The sequence below is a fragment of the Helicoverpa armigera genome, chromosome 26 (genome assembly GCF_030705265.1).
Source record: "Helicoverpa armigera isolate CAAS_96S chromosome 26, ASM3070526v1, whole genome shotgun sequence".
Classification (NCBI taxonomy): Eukaryota; Metazoa; Arthropoda; class Insecta; order Lepidoptera; family Noctuidae; genus Helicoverpa; species Helicoverpa armigera.
Genome location: NC_087145.1, coordinates 4,144,661 through 4,160,851, shown reverse-complemented (window position 1 = coordinate 4,160,851; position 16,191 = coordinate 4,144,661). Strand labels below are relative to the sequence as shown.

General features: G+C 36.8%; 2 protein-coding genes across 2 annotated transcripts; one reads left to right on the top strand and one right to left on the bottom strand.

Moving 5' to 3' along the window:
- The first annotated feature begins 178 nt into the window (after window positions 1-178).
- LOC110372402 (procathepsin L) lies at window positions 179-6,768 on the top strand. The gene is made up of 8 exons (XM_064041718.1): window positions 179-693; window positions 2,317-2,469; window positions 3,564-3,686; window positions 4,334-4,467; window positions 5,087-5,219; window positions 5,678-5,838; window positions 6,279-6,413; window positions 6,673-6,768. Exons 1-8 carry the CDS (start codon window positions 391-393, stop codon window positions 6,731-6,733), a joined length of 1,203 nt encoding a protein of 400 aa, XP_063897788.1. The 5' UTR covers window positions 179-390; the 3' UTR covers window positions 6,734-6,768.
- A 5,304-nt stretch (window positions 6,769-12,072) lies between these two features.
- Window positions 12,073-13,322, bottom strand: LOC110372401 (acetylcholine receptor subunit beta-like 1). Its single transcript, XM_021329078.3, has one exon. It carries the CDS (start codon window positions 13,283-13,285, stop codon window positions 12,089-12,091), a length of 1,197 nt encoding a protein of 398 aa, XP_021184753.3. The 5' UTR covers window positions 13,286-13,322; the 3' UTR covers window positions 12,073-12,088.
- Between the last annotated feature and the right edge of the window lie 2,869 nt (window positions 13,323-16,191).

Genomic DNA, 16,191 nt, shown 5'->3' with positions numbered 1-16,191 from the left:
TTGGCTACCACGCTAACACTGAAAGGGATTGGCGATTTTACACTTGTTAAGGCCTAATCCTGACCATAAATCAAACACCTGTTTAAAGTATCAGTATACCGTACAGTTTGTTATACCTTTTTATATTATCTGTATCAATTTCAAGTGATATAACACTGAATAACGTAGGTATGTATTCGGACTATGTAATATAAAACAGTTTTATGATGACGCAGTTTAAATACGGACTATGCAGATTTATCAATTTTGCAATCAGCAAATCACAGTATTCTACCAATATTAGACTTTGAATACATTACATAATCGTGTGACTTAATTGTTTTAAGTAAAAAAGTGTTTGGAAATAGATAAAAAAGTAAATATTGCATTAATTTCAGTGTCCTTTCAAAAATGTACATACTAAAATTAATTTTCATACTTCAATTAATACAAATTAATGGAATGAAGATAACTGATACGACAACAAAACAAGAGGATAACAGACGAGCAAGATGTCTTGGTAGTCAAGCATCAAATCTTGTCAGCCAAACAGTAGAATTCTTTCAAAAAACAGAAGTTTTGAGTGATATCTTAAAAGGTTTGAATGTGACGCAGTGCTCAATAGACAAAAGTGCTGAGTATATTAGGAAGCATATATTAAATGGTTTGATAGTTCATCCTGATTTACCGGATTGGCATTGGCACGAATATAAGGTAAGCTTAAAACTATCTATTCTATTTTCATCGCTTATCTATGTTTCTTCTACAATGTCTTGAAAAGAATTAGTTAGGTAAGGTTGTTTTATTTCCAGCACTATACTTCGGCCGTTCAGAGAATGCGTTCCTGACACCTGTCAGTTAGTCACGACTAGTGATGGGCACAACATAACATTGAGTTCGTTACTACCGTTCCTCCAAAATGAACGGCCGCATTATTTTAAGATTATTTTCGTTTTAAATTGGCGGAATCATTTAAAATTTAAATTTTAGTTATTTAAGTGGAAACCAAAAAAAGGTAATATTCATATAATAAAATTGTTTTATTTATTCTCTGTTACAAAGTTACAATCTGTATTTCTATGCAATAAAGTAAGTACATTGAATTGAATGTGCGTACAGAATATAGATTATATTATTATTAATATAGTTATATTAATCAGACTCCGATTCGCTTGAGGAGGTGGTGTATTCATCATCATCTTCGCCTACATGTATAATTATATTATTATCAATAACAGAATCAATCCTGATATCTCGGTCAAAATTTCAACCTTTGTCCAGTCATCTCTTGTGACTTCCCCGTAGGCTTCTTCGTGTCATCATCTTTTTCGTGCTGAATGGCGGGGAAATATTGTGGCGGGCGGCGTAACCTTTTATTTGAGCCCAGATTAGCCCGATCGCGTTATATTGGCAATGATACGGTGGAATTCTTAGAACACGATGACCGTACTCCAGAGCCAGTTCATCGATTTGGCGGCCCATAACGCCATTTGGGGTTACCATTTTCAACCTAAATATAAAAATGCTACTTTCTTTCGCGCGTTCGGTTTGGTCATAGTTTTATTTTTATATTTCAAGTTATCTTATAGTCCATTATTTTCAAATTCTTAAAAAGAAAAACAAAACGTATTATTTTATATTATAAGTATAACTGTATAAGAACAGATTACGATACTTGCCTGTTATTTTTAGCACAGCACTACAAAATATAAGGCGCTGACATAACCTTGTAATAGCGCAGTATAGATTTAGAAAAATATTGTTTACCAAGTTATTTGACACTCAGTTTGGCACAAAATTATAACATTCATTGATTATTGATATAATAATGTTCTTTTATTGCTCATCAATTGTTAAAACGGTAAATAACCAGCAAAAATATTTTTATCGTAACTGCAACGCCATTACAAAGTTACGTCGTCAGTTCAATCGCGATGTGTCAGGAACGCATTCTCTGAACGGCCGAACTATACCTATATACACTTTATTCGATCCACACAAAATTTCGTGAAAATTCGGATTAAAATGTTCGGAAATTACAGTTCCCTTGCGACTATTCGATTTGATGCATATTACGAGGGACATCCAACTATGAACCATCCAATTATCCTCTGCGATAAAGTAAAAGTCTCGAATTAAAGTCTTTCCAATGGTAGGTATATCTACCTACTGTTGCCCGGGTAACTGGGTTGAGGAGGTCAGATATAGGTAGTCGTTCCATTTAAAACTGGTACCGACTGGTAGCTTCATTCAATTAGACTGGAAGCTGTCCCCAACATTATCGGGAAAAGGCTAGGCAGGTAATTTCTACATACCTAAGTAAAATTTTCCTTTCAGTCAGTTCACAAGAAGGCTTATGCGACACCACATCAAGAATTGGACGCGCTTTCAAAGTGGCGCAACAATCTCCGCATAGTGGCGCAACACAACCGCGACTTTTTGCTCGGAAAGCAGTCGTATTCTCTGCATCTCAACTTTTTTGGCGATTTGGTAAATCAAAAATACATATTTAAATCAAAGTAATTTCAAGTTTGTGGTTGTACTGCTGGGCTTGGTCAGCCATTTACATCTATGGTGAGAGTATCTTTTGTGAAAACCTTGGTGTTACAGAAATATGAAAGAAAACAAATAGCTTAGTCTAATATACCGTTACATGTGAGTGTATGTCTGTACCAAACTGGAAAACCGCTGAACAGATTTTGATGAAATTCGGCAGAAAAAACTAAACTTAAACCTACACAAGAATATCTTATAACCTTATAAGTTACTTTTTAATCCGGGTGCGGAAGGTAGCTCCCCTGAAACTGCTGGCTACGCTAGTTAATTACCAATGTTTATGTTTGTATGTTATTAGGTATCCTGCTACATATTACTAAGCTCGAGTAGGTAATCATTATAATCAGCATCCAGTACTAGGTATTATAATTAACATGGTCTAATGAAGATTCCATGAATTGACTAATAGCAATGACCGCGGAGATAATCAACATGCATACTAATTATAATTAACATTTGAGTTAGCTTCTGTGTATCATATTAGGTCAAGTTTTATATAATAACTTGAGCAACACTCCAGCTTCCAAAGGGAATTTATTACATACGTAGGTAAATCTTCTTTATCTGTTCGTGAAAACCGGGTAAAATAAATTCAGTAGTTTCTCTTAAATAGACAGACAACTGACCCTTGAATAAAGCTAACTACTAATTAGATCTACTTAGGTACTCGTTTTTAGCCAAGTATAAAGTAGCCTATCCTACCTCCCAATCAGATGGCTCCGAATAGCAGTGAACAAACATAAATACAGACAAAATACATATGTAGGACGTACCAACAAGGTGGGCACACGACCTTATAAAGATCGCCGGAAGACGCTTGATGCAGGTCGCTTCCAACAGGTATCTGTGGAGATCTAAGGGGGAGGCCTATGTTCAGCAGTGGACGTCCTACGGCTGAGATGATGATGATGATGATGACATATGTAGGTACCTATAGTAATGCTGATTGCTGATGGTGAAGAACGCTTAGTATATTACAAGACCCAGGATCCTAATGGAAGTTTCACAGTGTATTCTCTTTCTTAAAGGATGTAAAAGAGTACTTCAACAAATTCCTGAAGCTGTTCCACACGTTTCCTCTGTTCGATCCGGCGGAGGACCCACACAAGACCGCCTACCGCAAAGCTTTGCATCGTACTGTTCCTGAATCGGTAAGTATATTACTTCCAAATATAATTTCCTAGCTTCCGGCAGCTGTTCTACCCTAGTCCTGTGGGAAACTACCTACATCGCGTACCTCTAGTGTTCCTCGTTATAGATATAGCCTACCTACTCCTTGAAATATTTTTTTAAAACGATAATATGTTCTTAGTAGCTAAAACTTTCGAGCAAACAAACAAACATTTCAGCTGTAGTATGACATTAATGTACATTTATATTACATAGTTTTTTTCATTTGGTTACACCCATGTCATGAGTGATACCAAAGTGCTGTTGACCTAGTAGTTTTAGGTAAAGACACTTTCCAATAAAGGCAGTTTCCTTCCTTAGGAGTCGAAGTTGACTCATATGTAAACAAATGTTGTAAATCAGTTCACGTACCATTTAAAAACGAAGTTCCTGCGTGATAGATCACTTGTAGTTAATCACAAGTATTGACTTATAACAAAATAATTTAAACATAGTTTTAAAAAACACGCCGGTCATGTATTGTCATCAGGACTCAGAGCGTGTGCAAAATTTCATCCTAATCGAGCACCGGGAAGTGGGTCAAATTAAGATTTTAAGATTTGCTTACATACATAGTTACAAGTGCAGCTATAATATAAGCGTGTTAAAAAGGCTCAATTTCCTTCAGTTCGACTGGCGCAGTAAAGGCTTCAAACCTAAGCTAGAGGAGCAGCATCATTGCGGAGCTTGCTATGCCTTCGCCGTGACACACGCGTTGCAAGCACAGCTATACAAACAACATGGATTTTGGGGAGAATTGAGGTAAGTTCCTCTGTCAAAAGACCATCATCATTCCCTTCTTTTCACACACCATCACATGGCACCGTCAAAATAGGTAGGTTGATGTCAAGTCATTAGGAGACGTTAGCCTTTTCTATACATATAATAAAATGATAGGAAAGTCAAAACTGTACATTGAATATTTTTTTTAAAGAATACTTGGGGGGTGATCCATAATCGATTCTGAACCCAAATATGTAGTTTTTAGAATTTTTGTCTATATGTCTGTTTATCTGTTTGTCTGTATGTTTGTCCCGGATAAACTCAAAAAGTACTGCATGGATTTAAATCAAATTTTGCATGACTATTACCTGGGGGCCGGTTCAACACATAGGCAATATATTATCACGCTATCACCTACGGGGGTTGAGCAATGAATGATTAAATAAACGAAATTTGAAATTTTATATTGCTCACGCAGACGAAGTCGCGGGCAACAGCTAGTTAGGAATAAAACAAAATATGTATAGCGAAATATTTCTACAATTACCTTTCAGGTACCGTTTAGGTACTTGGCTTTCCTTCCATTCAAAAGTTCTCTTTGAGGCTTAGACGAGATTTATAATGTAACTGTATTCAATAAAATTTGTTATTATATCAGTCCCCAGCAGATACTAGACTGTAGTTTCAAAGACGGCAACGCAGGTTGCGACGGCGGGTCTTTACGCGGAGCGCTGCGGTACGCGGCAAGAGATGGACTCATAAAGGAATCCCAGTATCCTTATGTTGGACAGGTAAGAAATATACGACGGAAGGTTACTAACTAAGAAGTTAATTTGGATCGGCCATGTGCAATAAAATATATGTAATTATGATAATATACTGTTATTCTGATGTAACTAGGTAAACAAATGGCAATACAATTTATTTTCTTTATTTCTTTCTTTCAAATGTTTGTTTGTACAAGAAGTTACCTCGAGACACAGGGGAAACAGGTAAGTAGTAGGCTATAATTACTGCCAAGTTTCATCAAAATCTGTCCAATGTCGATGAAAGAAAGAGAAGCAAACGATCCATAAATTAAACTTTTTCACGTTTATAATAACAGTGTCGTGTGATATTTGCCTTTATTCATTATCTCTTTTTATCTTAATCTCATTTTCTTTCTATATGTCCTACTATTCTTACATATTATATACCCACACAAATCTAACACATATTCCTCATTTTTGACCCCATGAAATGTATTTAGGACGGTAAATGTAAATACAACAGCCAGCTAGTAAGAGCTCGTCCGCGTAGATGGGCGACCTTACCCATGGGAGACGAGGCTGCGATGGAGCAGACCTTAGCGACTATAGGACCTTTGGCCGTGGCGGTCAATGCAGCTCCCTTCACGTTTCAGCTTTACAGGTAAATTGTGAGACTATGTAGTCTACTGCTAGGTAAAATGATGCTGACTGGTCGTGAGCGTTAGAACCACCGGTCACCCCTCAGCTGCCTCAGGTTTAAAATTATCCGCTTTTAAAGTGGACCAGCCATTCTGACATCGGGATGTACAGCTGAGATATTTTGATAGACCTAGATAAAATAGTAGAAGTTTTGCACAATGGGGGGCATTCTGTATAATTTCTCGTCAATAAAGAATTGAATGCGAAATGTTTATAATCGCTAATGCCCTTGAGCGCACGTGGTGATTAACGCCCATTCCTACTCTGTAGAAGAGTCCTGTGTCCTGCCGTGGGAAAAATAAATAGGCTTAGGTATTACGATTTCGGTATTTGTCTTACCTCGCCATACCACACTCTTGACCGATTTAGACCTTGGACCTTAAATATACATTTTCTCACCAGGAGCGGTATATACGACGATCTGTTCTGCTCACCGTGGCAGCTGAACCATGCGATGTTACTTGTGGGCTACACTCCTGACTACTGGATACTTCTCAACTGGTGGGGGAAGAATTGGGGGGAGGATGGATACATCAGGTATTATTGAGAAAAAGTTATTATTATTAAGTACATAGATGTAGGCTCAGCAGTAGACTATCAACACTAATAGTTGGCGTGAGTAACAGTTCAAAGCTTTGCAAAAACTTTGCCCATTCCGTCACTATCATAATGGGATTTGAATCTTTCACGACTGGACAGAGACTACCCTCTCTCTGAAAGAGAGCACCCCACCCATGTTCTGACCGCGTGTTAGACTGACCTTATGACCTACAATAACATTTTTTTTTCTTTTCAGAATCAGAAGAGGTCTAAACAGATGTGGAGTGGCGAATATGGCGACTTATGTCGAATTGTGATTTTTGAACAATAAATTACTTAAACGAAAGGTACATTAATGAATTTGATTTAAACCTTACGTCCCACCCTATCATGGCACGGATAAAATTTGAAGTTAAAATTGTAGTAGTATATACCAAACACTGGATTTAATTTACGTCTCCCTAATTTCAAATGTCTTTTGCTTTTGCGATTACAACACAAAAATAGTTAGCACATCAAAATAAAATTGTACGCTGCTAACTTTGCCGCTAACTCAAACTCGTGATTTTATAACATTAACGAAATTTTGAACTGAAAATAAACTATTTTGTGAGCAGTGCACAGAATAAGGCTAATTCGCCCGGTCGTCGGAGGAGTTAAAATCTTAATTCATTTATACGAGTTTTCTCTACTCGCCCGCAATGGATTGTGAACTATTTCGCCGCGTTCGTTTGAACATAGACTGTGCCTTAAGTTATAAGAGGAAGCGATTTTAGAGGACTGATACCTATTAAGTACTTTATCTCCGTACTGTCATACAATACCGGCTCGAAACGTCACGTGACCGCAGACTCCTCCTTTGGAAAGTCGGTTAAAATGTGTTAGGTAATAGTTTCAGTGTATTTTGCTCATTAAGAAGGTAGGTACCTACCGAGGTTTTCACACTGAGAACTTCAAATCAAGTGGTGTTTTAAAAGTCCTATAGATTTACATAGTTAGGTTAGGTTATTTTTTATGGGAAATGATCAAATGACCCCTCCGGCTGTGACTGAGAAAAACCATACCTACATAATGTTCCTTCTTAAGCCCTTTATGTACCAGGGCCGCTGTAACTCTTTGGAACAATCCCGCAGCCCCTTAGGTATAAATAGGTCCCCAATATATATAATAGTTATCTACAATGTTTACCAAGTTTTTTATGACTTGTACCGTCAACTAACGTAATTGAGTGTAGCCGAAGGAGCGGTCAGAGGCGGCACAAATGCGATTTATCTGTTCTCGAGTCACTCACTAGAGCACTAACGTTCACACCAGGATATCTTTGCAGTTGCTAAACCTTGGTGCCTGTGTTTTTGACCCTATCTTTGCTAGGATAATGGCATAATGGATAATCGTAGTCTAAGAAACAAATCTTTGGTGAGAGGGTTGCTTTTGAATTATTTAATTCATGTAGGATGTACTTCAGAAGTGGTCAATGTAAAATAAAAGAATTCTTGACCTATACTTTTTGAACTCCCTTAATCTTATTAATATGAGATGTACCTAAGTACCTATATTTTTTATCTAATTGTGAATTATGTATTCTTAGGTACCTATTCAGTAAAAAAGTTTTTCTTTTCGAACACAAAGCTCCGTTCGGTCAAATCCACCCGGCTTTTTTGCGGTTTTCTAAACTTTTGCAAAAAAGATGTTGTTTTTCAAACGACCTGTCCGCGATACAAACTGACACATTTCATACACAATTCAGGGAGTCGGTCAGGCGTGAACTTTTGCTAACCGTAAGGGTTCCGTAAAAACTGGTCTGTGTCCATTATCATTTTCGTATTTTATTCATTCGTGCCTACTTGTCATACCTTATGCCTGTAGACCATCAGCGTTGATGGCCGAAAATATATGAAATTCTAGGAAGCATTTCTGAATGACACGTAGCTATCAGGGTAGACGATGTTCAGACGAACTGTGCGCGCAGTCCTCAGTGCCGATGGTCAGCGTGACAGTAAAACCTGCCACCAACCACCAATGCGTGAATCCATAAAGTTATTTATTATAGAGGCATAGATGTCATCTACGCTGAAACGCATTTGAGCAAATAAAAATTTCCTTCTTAGTAGGAAATCATGCTGTTTCTTTGAGATTTTTATGCTTTTTATATCATCGTCTTCCAAGCCTTTTCCGGTCCGCTTCCTGTCTAACCGAATGCAGCTGAGTACCAGTGTTTTACAAGGAGCGACTGTCTATCTGATCTCATCAACCCAGTTACATGGGCAATCCAATCTTAATACCCTTGGTTAGACTGGTCTTGTGCTTTTTATATTTCATTTAAACTTATGGATCCCTAAAAGCCTACAGTTTCATAAAACTACCAGTTTTTAATAAAAACGGGTTACGAAAAATAAAAGAATTGTATCGGCGCTTTCAATCCGCGTCGGAACTTTTATTTTTGTTTGTCAAGGAATTCGAAAAACTTTCATCTTTTTCAAAAACATTTATGTGTTTGTTTCAATCGTTTGTTTATTAAAAACTATTTGTTGCGCTATATAAACTGTATGAAGGGAAAGGGTCCCTTTCAAATCATCATCATCATCCTGCTGCCTTATCCCAATTTTTATTTGGGGTCGGCAGCATGTTTGCTTATTGTATACTGTTCTGGGGACACTTACAAAAATATACCTTAGCTTTCCTTTGGAAAAATGACTTTTGAATCAGTTTGTAGATCCACAGACCCTTATCTACAAACTCTACCTCTTCATAGTTAATATTAGCCATTTTCCCGCGGCTTCACTCGCGTCTCGTGAAAACTACTGCCCATACCGGGATAAAATGTAGCCTATGTTACCCGGGAAGAGTGTAGTTTTCCAATATTGAGAGATTTTTTCAAATCAGTTCAGTAGTTTCGGAGCCTTTAGTTAGATTGATCGTAGACTACATACCTACTGTTTATTTTTTACTGCTTTCATATGCATAGAGGCAACGTAAACCACCTTAGAGAATACTGAAAATACAAAATCCTACTAATATTATAAACGCGAAAGTTTGTATGTATGGATGTATGGATGTTTGTTACTCTTTCACGCAAAAACTACTGAATGGATTTTAATGAAACTTTACAATAATATAGCTTATACATCAGAATAACACATAGGCTACAATTTGTAAACATATTGTTCGAAATACTAAACCTGCGCAGACGAAGTCGCGGGCACCAGCTAGTATTCTAATAGTTACAACGACAGATTAAGGTACATGTAAACGCCAATTTAACTTCGCTAGGTTTAATCAAACAGTTTCAGTTTTAGCCGGCAACGTAGGCCGGGATAACGGAATAATTGAAAACTGTTGCCGGTCTGCGGCTACCGGAAATGCAACGGGAAATTGACGCAACTTCCTGTCATAAAATTTCGACTGGCTCAGGGCAGCTCTTGCTTTTTGGTTATTGCAAGTTATTTATTATTTTTGGGAGCGTTTAGGTTTTTTGTGGGATGAAATCCATATTGAGTGAATGTTTGAAAAAGCTTTGAAAACGTAGGTACAGCGCCAGAATGATGACAGAAGATATCAGACATTTTGGATCGACATATTCTTCGTTTTGACAATTCAATAATTAACATTGCTCGGTTAATATTATAATTATTATCTGCCTAGCCTTTTCCCAACCATGATGGCTTTCAATTGCAAACAGACCGCTTGCAGCGGAGTACCACTGTTACATGGAGCGATTGCTTTGTGGAAAATTCCTTAAAAATAAACATCGAAACGCTCATATTCAAATAAAGATGGACAAGGTACCTTGTATAGGCATAACCAAACCATCGAAGCTCTGAAATATATTAGGTACAAAATGGTACTTAGGTAGGTATCAAGGTACTCTCAAGTCTACTCTGAAATTAAACTGCGTCATAAAAGTAAGGAAAGATCCATTAATGTTACAACTTAGTTCTTTATGACACCCTACTTTAAAGTTAGGAACCTAATATTTTTCAAATATGCAACTTTACAAGGAAAATGCATAGGTCCTGCGCTAAAATTCTTCAAAACAGACAAATAGTATTCCTATAGAAACCGGATTCAATAATTTATTATACCTAACGTCATTATAGAATGTATAAGTAGGTAATAAATTAGTATTTATATAATATCAATGCTTAGGATATTCAGCTTGACACAGTTTTAAATTAGGGGCAATAAACTTGTGTATCTTGTTGGTTCCAATGACATCAAAAGGCTCCCCAAAAGGGGGAGGGCTCTACAAAAAATTGATATCCTCTAAAAGAGGTACATAAAGTCCTTCTTTCTCGATGCGGAAAAAACGTGAAAAAATTGGATTGCCCCACTCTTATGGACGAGATAATTAGAAGCGGACTCTCAAAGAAGCACATATAAGTGTGCGCAGAAAACTTACAAGATCCCATAACAAAGTGAATTTCCTTCAAAAAGCCCCGAAAATTAAGTCCAGATGAATAAGGTCCACTGTTATCATATTTTTTGTTTTTTTATTTTTTTTATACAATGCACCGCGAGATGCAACCTCCTCAAGCAATGATCAATGACTATAGACTACTACTAGGTGTGATTTACACATAACACACAGTTTACATACAAACGGACATTGGGCTTCCAGGTGCAAAAAAAACTTCACAATAACACGGTGTATTTTTCATCAAAACATCGCCGGTAGCCTGCGAGTGAGTTTAAGGGGTGTCACGACGAACGAAGGTGGAACAAATGTATTTTTTTTCCTCCTATGCTCGTTTATCAGTCTGCTGGTGGAACGGTGACGGGTTGGCCCTAGGGGTGCCGCAATGGCGGATTTTTCTACGTACTATGTCGTCTAAAAAAGGAGGCATTTTTGGAGTCTCAATTTTTAACCTTAAATGTTGTTTATTGTAGAATTAAGCACGATTTTCTGTAATGTACATAGAGGGGAAATATGATTATGACAGTAATGGACACAAATATTGACCCTCATCACACACATCAAACTTGTACCTTTTCAGAAGATAGGCAGTCGTTTTAATTAAACGTAAAAATAAAACCGTATTCAGGCTAATACGTTCGACTTCCTTGCTTCTATCTGCATTTGTAAAGAATGTAATAAGTGATAACCCTAATCTACTGTGTGTTGCACGAAAAAATTGTACCCTGACTAATTCCGGAAAATTGTGGTCCATTCCATGGTGTCACAATGTTCAAAATAACGAAATAATGTTGGAATTGTATTTTTTTGTGACAAGAGACAATTACAAATGTGTTACCTACTATGTAGTTACATAAAATAAGTAGGTACCTATGTTTTCTATTTCTAACCGACTTCAAAAAAGGCATGTATATATGTATGTTTGTGCGTGATTGTGTCACTTATGGCTGAGTCGAGTTTTTGATATGGTTTTCAACATAGTGTATTTCATAATCACCAGGCTTTAAATCAGCTGGGCACTCGCAGGCCTGCTCACACACAATTCACCATTTTACCGTGAATGGATTTTTCCTGCATTAATGCCAATTCATTGGCGTGTATTTTGAATTCTCCTTATAAAAACAAATTCTGATTCATTTATTCCTCAACAGCATCTGACATTTTAGAATGATTTACGTCTAATGTGGTCTAGCTATAAGATTTTTTGTTGTAACATTGAACGTCATCAAATAAATCAAACGACTAACAAAATTTATAATTAATAATTAATAGGTATAGGTTTAGGCATTAGCACACAATACAAAATTATATAAGTCAATATAATAATAACGTTGAAAGCACTATTAATAATGTTAGCGAATTTGGTCCAATCTTCACTAAATTGTTTGTTTTTATCATCATCTACATTCCATTGAGGGACGATTAAATATTTTCCAAAGCTCTCGTATACACTATCGTTAATAGTTAGAAAATAATTTTGAGGTGTTACTTTTACCTTGCAAAGGGCATCCAATAGAAAGGTGAAGAGAACTATGAACATAGTCAAAATAAGAGAGCCACGATAATAAAACAATAGGTTAGGAGAATCCAAACTATGCTTTGGCAGATTATCCATTACTTCTCTCAAGAAGTAATAATGTCCGAAAAGACTGAAACTTATCATTGCCAATCTCACGTTCTGTCTTACATCCAAGAACAAACAAGTAATAGATAGTGCAGTTAGAATGATAGCTGGGTACACCACAATGGCCGCCAATCCAGTCGCTTCCCTCTCTAACGTGAAATACATAGTCAATTGTTTCTCAGAACTAAAATTCGCCTCCTGCCGATAGTCAGATATGAACCACTCCGCCCCATACTCAGCCCCCAGCATGGTAATAGCACGCGAAGTAAAGTTCATGCTGAATTTAGACCATTTCGAAGACCAGGGTCCAAATTCAAGTTTGCACTCCTGCTGATCATAAGGCCAATTGGTCAGCTTGACGCTACACAACGCTTCGTGAGTAATCTTGGGCACACAGCTAACGAGACCAGTATTCCTTACACGACACCAAACATAGTAGTAGCGGTCAAAGTCATTGGAATCGGCGCTGTTGAAGAGTCTGAAGCCAGGAGTCCAAAGAGACATAGAGGTCAACTCAGTTTCCGTTGTCCCGTAGTATTTCTCAGGGTCCCATTTCAGTCGCTCGTCGATCCATGATATAAACATCCAGCTTTGCATGGAGAATATTTCTTCATCACTGTTGAAAGAGAATCGCTTCATGATGAATCTGACATTGATATCTGATGTTGTGTTGTTTCCAAAAGGTGGGTCGAAAACGTGGTAGCCACATTTCAAGTCTTTTCGGAGTTGTTTTTCGAAAGCCATTTGTTCAGGCACCCGGTTAATGATACAATCTTTGGCAAATGTGGTGTATAAACTAAGTAACAGTATGATGTAAGTGAACCCGGCCATGGTTTTCGTGGTACTGAAGTCTGTCTGGATAAAAGTTGTGTCGTGTGGTGTAATATTATACGGTAACGCCCACTGTGATCAGTTTTCAGTGCGTGTATGATTGCGTGTTTAAGTACCTATGTTATCTATCAAGAGATAGGCCGTTAATTATTTAATGATGTGAATACGGGTTGGGATTATTATAAAAGTTGTCACAAAAAATAAAATAGTGTCAAACCGAAAGCGATCTTGTAAAAAAACATTACCTATATTTTTAATTTATGTGCTTTGACCTTTTATAAATAATGTTTCTTATAAGAGTGTAACAAATATGAAGTCAAAAAAAACTTTTGTGAAAGCGCTCTGATATTGCAAACCTTCCTACTAATAATGCCATCCGGGCTCCTAGAAAATCGCTTGAGTCCTCTAGTGTTAAAACATATGAAGCCAACAAACTTGCATAATCACAGGTGTATATAATGATTCGTTTTCCGTGGTTAAACTTATAAGAAAAGAGGTTTTTTGGTAATTTGTTACTAAAATTTCTCAGAAATCTGAATATTTATGCAGGATAGGATTTTTATTAGTTAGGTATATATATATTTTTCCTTAAACAAAAACACCAAAATTAGATTTCGATTCAATAAGAAAAAACTAATCATAATACTTACCTACTAAAAAAAAAAGAGTTTTACTAGGGACAATAAAATTTGAGACTGTTACAAATATAGGTCATATCATCGCTACTAAAAGAACTACTTAAAAATATATATTATTATTTTTTTTTCGAAATACAACGGCCGTATATCCATTAATGCCAATGCAATGAATACCTTGTAATCAATAGGAAACATTGTTTTGTTTGATTGTACCCTAAAAGCGCCGAAACTGCTGAACCGATTGAAATATTATTTCATTGTTGATAAGCTCTTTCCGAGTAACATAGGCTACATTTTATCCCGGCACGGGTTACCACGGGAAAACGTTTAGTGAGTTATATTATATCCTCACAATTTTGATACTTACGTTGCTTCTTCCTGCCCTGATCTGAAGTTATTTGGTGTCAAAGCGCTATATTTTCCGCTTCTATTCCTCCCTGTGTCATGCTAACATCCACTCCCTTCTTAAACATGTCATTCAGGCAATCAATCTATCTTTTCCTCGGTCTTCTTCTGCCTCTCCCTCCTACCACATTCATACCTACTTAGCAATCTTGGTAGCATGCTTTGCACACCTCATCTACATTAGCTGGTTTACAACTCATGTATTCTGTCTGAGTGTTTTTGTTTCTCAAATATTTGCATGCCGATTTATAATTGCGGAATGTAACCAACAAAAATTTTTACCTACTCTTGTACCACATTTTGTGCAAATAAATACATTTGGTAATTAGTTGTTTACCTATATACATTACATATACCTACTACTTACCTATTCTAGTCATTACACCTTTTTCTTGTGAAATCATCGAATGACTCCCGCTGCGGGTGCAGCGTCAGGGAGTGTCAGACTCTTACTGACTAAAACCCATCATGTTCCTTCAGGAGCCCTTCATGTAACAGCCCCACCGTATCTCTCGAAAAATCCCGCAGCTCCGGTGATAATTGTATCTGACTTAATTTTAATGCACTCATTCGTTTTGCACTTAGAGTTAACATTTTCACCTAAGATTGCAAAAACATTGATTCATAGCCATTCTGAGTTAAACCTAAAAAGAGAATAAATAGGTAGTAAAACAAGCAATTGCATTTTAAAATTTATTTTTTATCTTCTAATAGTAAAAACTATCTTCACATAAATTGCACAAAGGCCTATTTTTAAATGCAAACACCATTTACACCTAACTAACCTTAACTTATTATGAACTTATTTTTAATATAACATTGGTATCTTTTGCTTTTTTAATATAATTTTACTATACAGTCATCCTACGATTTTTCATAGACAGATCGATAACTGTTTGAGCCGTTTTTATCCTCTTTTTTCTGTTATAGTGTTCTGCCCAAATATCACGATTCAATCTCAGCCCAAGGAAATACACCAATGCGACACTTGGTTGCAGATAAAGTAGCACTACTGATACATACAAAGGAAATGATAGGAGGATCCGTAATGCCATCAATAGAAACAAAATTCCACTAACTAAAAATATCACTGTCGCGATTTCAATACGGCGTCTTATATCCTTACCGTTATGGACTTTAGCTTCCAACAAAGCTATTAAAACTTTTATGTAAATCACTAAATTAATTGTCAAAGGAAAGAACAGGACAGCCAATGAAAAAGCTGTAGTAACACTATTAGTTCTATCTACGTAACGCAGTACAAATATATTGAAGATGATTATAAACGCCGGCATCCCCCACGCGAATAGGTTACTCTTCAGATATTTTCTTTTCACAGTACATTTGAACACTTTCACTGACTCTATGTAGACAACGTAACACAACACTAGAAGCCAGAAGTTAATCGTCAGTTTAAAATATATGTACATCAATCCATGGATTATATTAAGTACCGCGTTGCTTGCAGGCACATGATGAAATAACACCGATAGAACAATGTTCAGATTGTTGTTCAAAATGATGTTAAGGAGCAAAAAGTTCTTGAAGTGTCTGAACTTGTAGATTTTTCTCCAGGAAACAATGCCGATGATGAATGTTAACGTAGAGAAGACGAGAAATATGGCACCGATGTCTTCCGTGGAGTCGCAGAAAAAGCTAGTTGTGTAGCAATCAGTGTCGACGTCCAATGTGCTATTGTCGGCAATGGTGCTGTTGACAATAGTGATGTTCACAGTGCTATTGTCGGACATGTCGACGGCGACACATTTGGTCGTGCACCTGGCGAGACCGACGAAACTCAAGTGACGATGCACCCGGTCACATTTCTAACCAGGAAAATTGAAAAAGTATACAAAATAGGTT

Coding starts and splice junctions, on each gene's coding strand:
- LOC110372402 (XM_064041718.1), top strand. CDS start 391: ATGTACATACTAAAATTAATTTTCATACTTCAATTAATACAAATTAAT. Junction 2,470..3,563: donor TCAACTTTTTTGGCGATTTG/GTAAATCAAAAA, acceptor TCTTTCTTAAAG/GATGTAAAAGAGTACTTCAA. Junction 6,414..6,672: donor GGGGAGGATGGATACATCAG/GTATTATTGAGA, acceptor TTTTCTTTTCAG/AATCAGAAGAGGTCTAAACA.
- LOC110372401 (XM_021329078.3), bottom strand. CDS start 13,285: ATGGCCGGGTTCACTTACATCATACTGTTACTTAGTTTATACACCACA.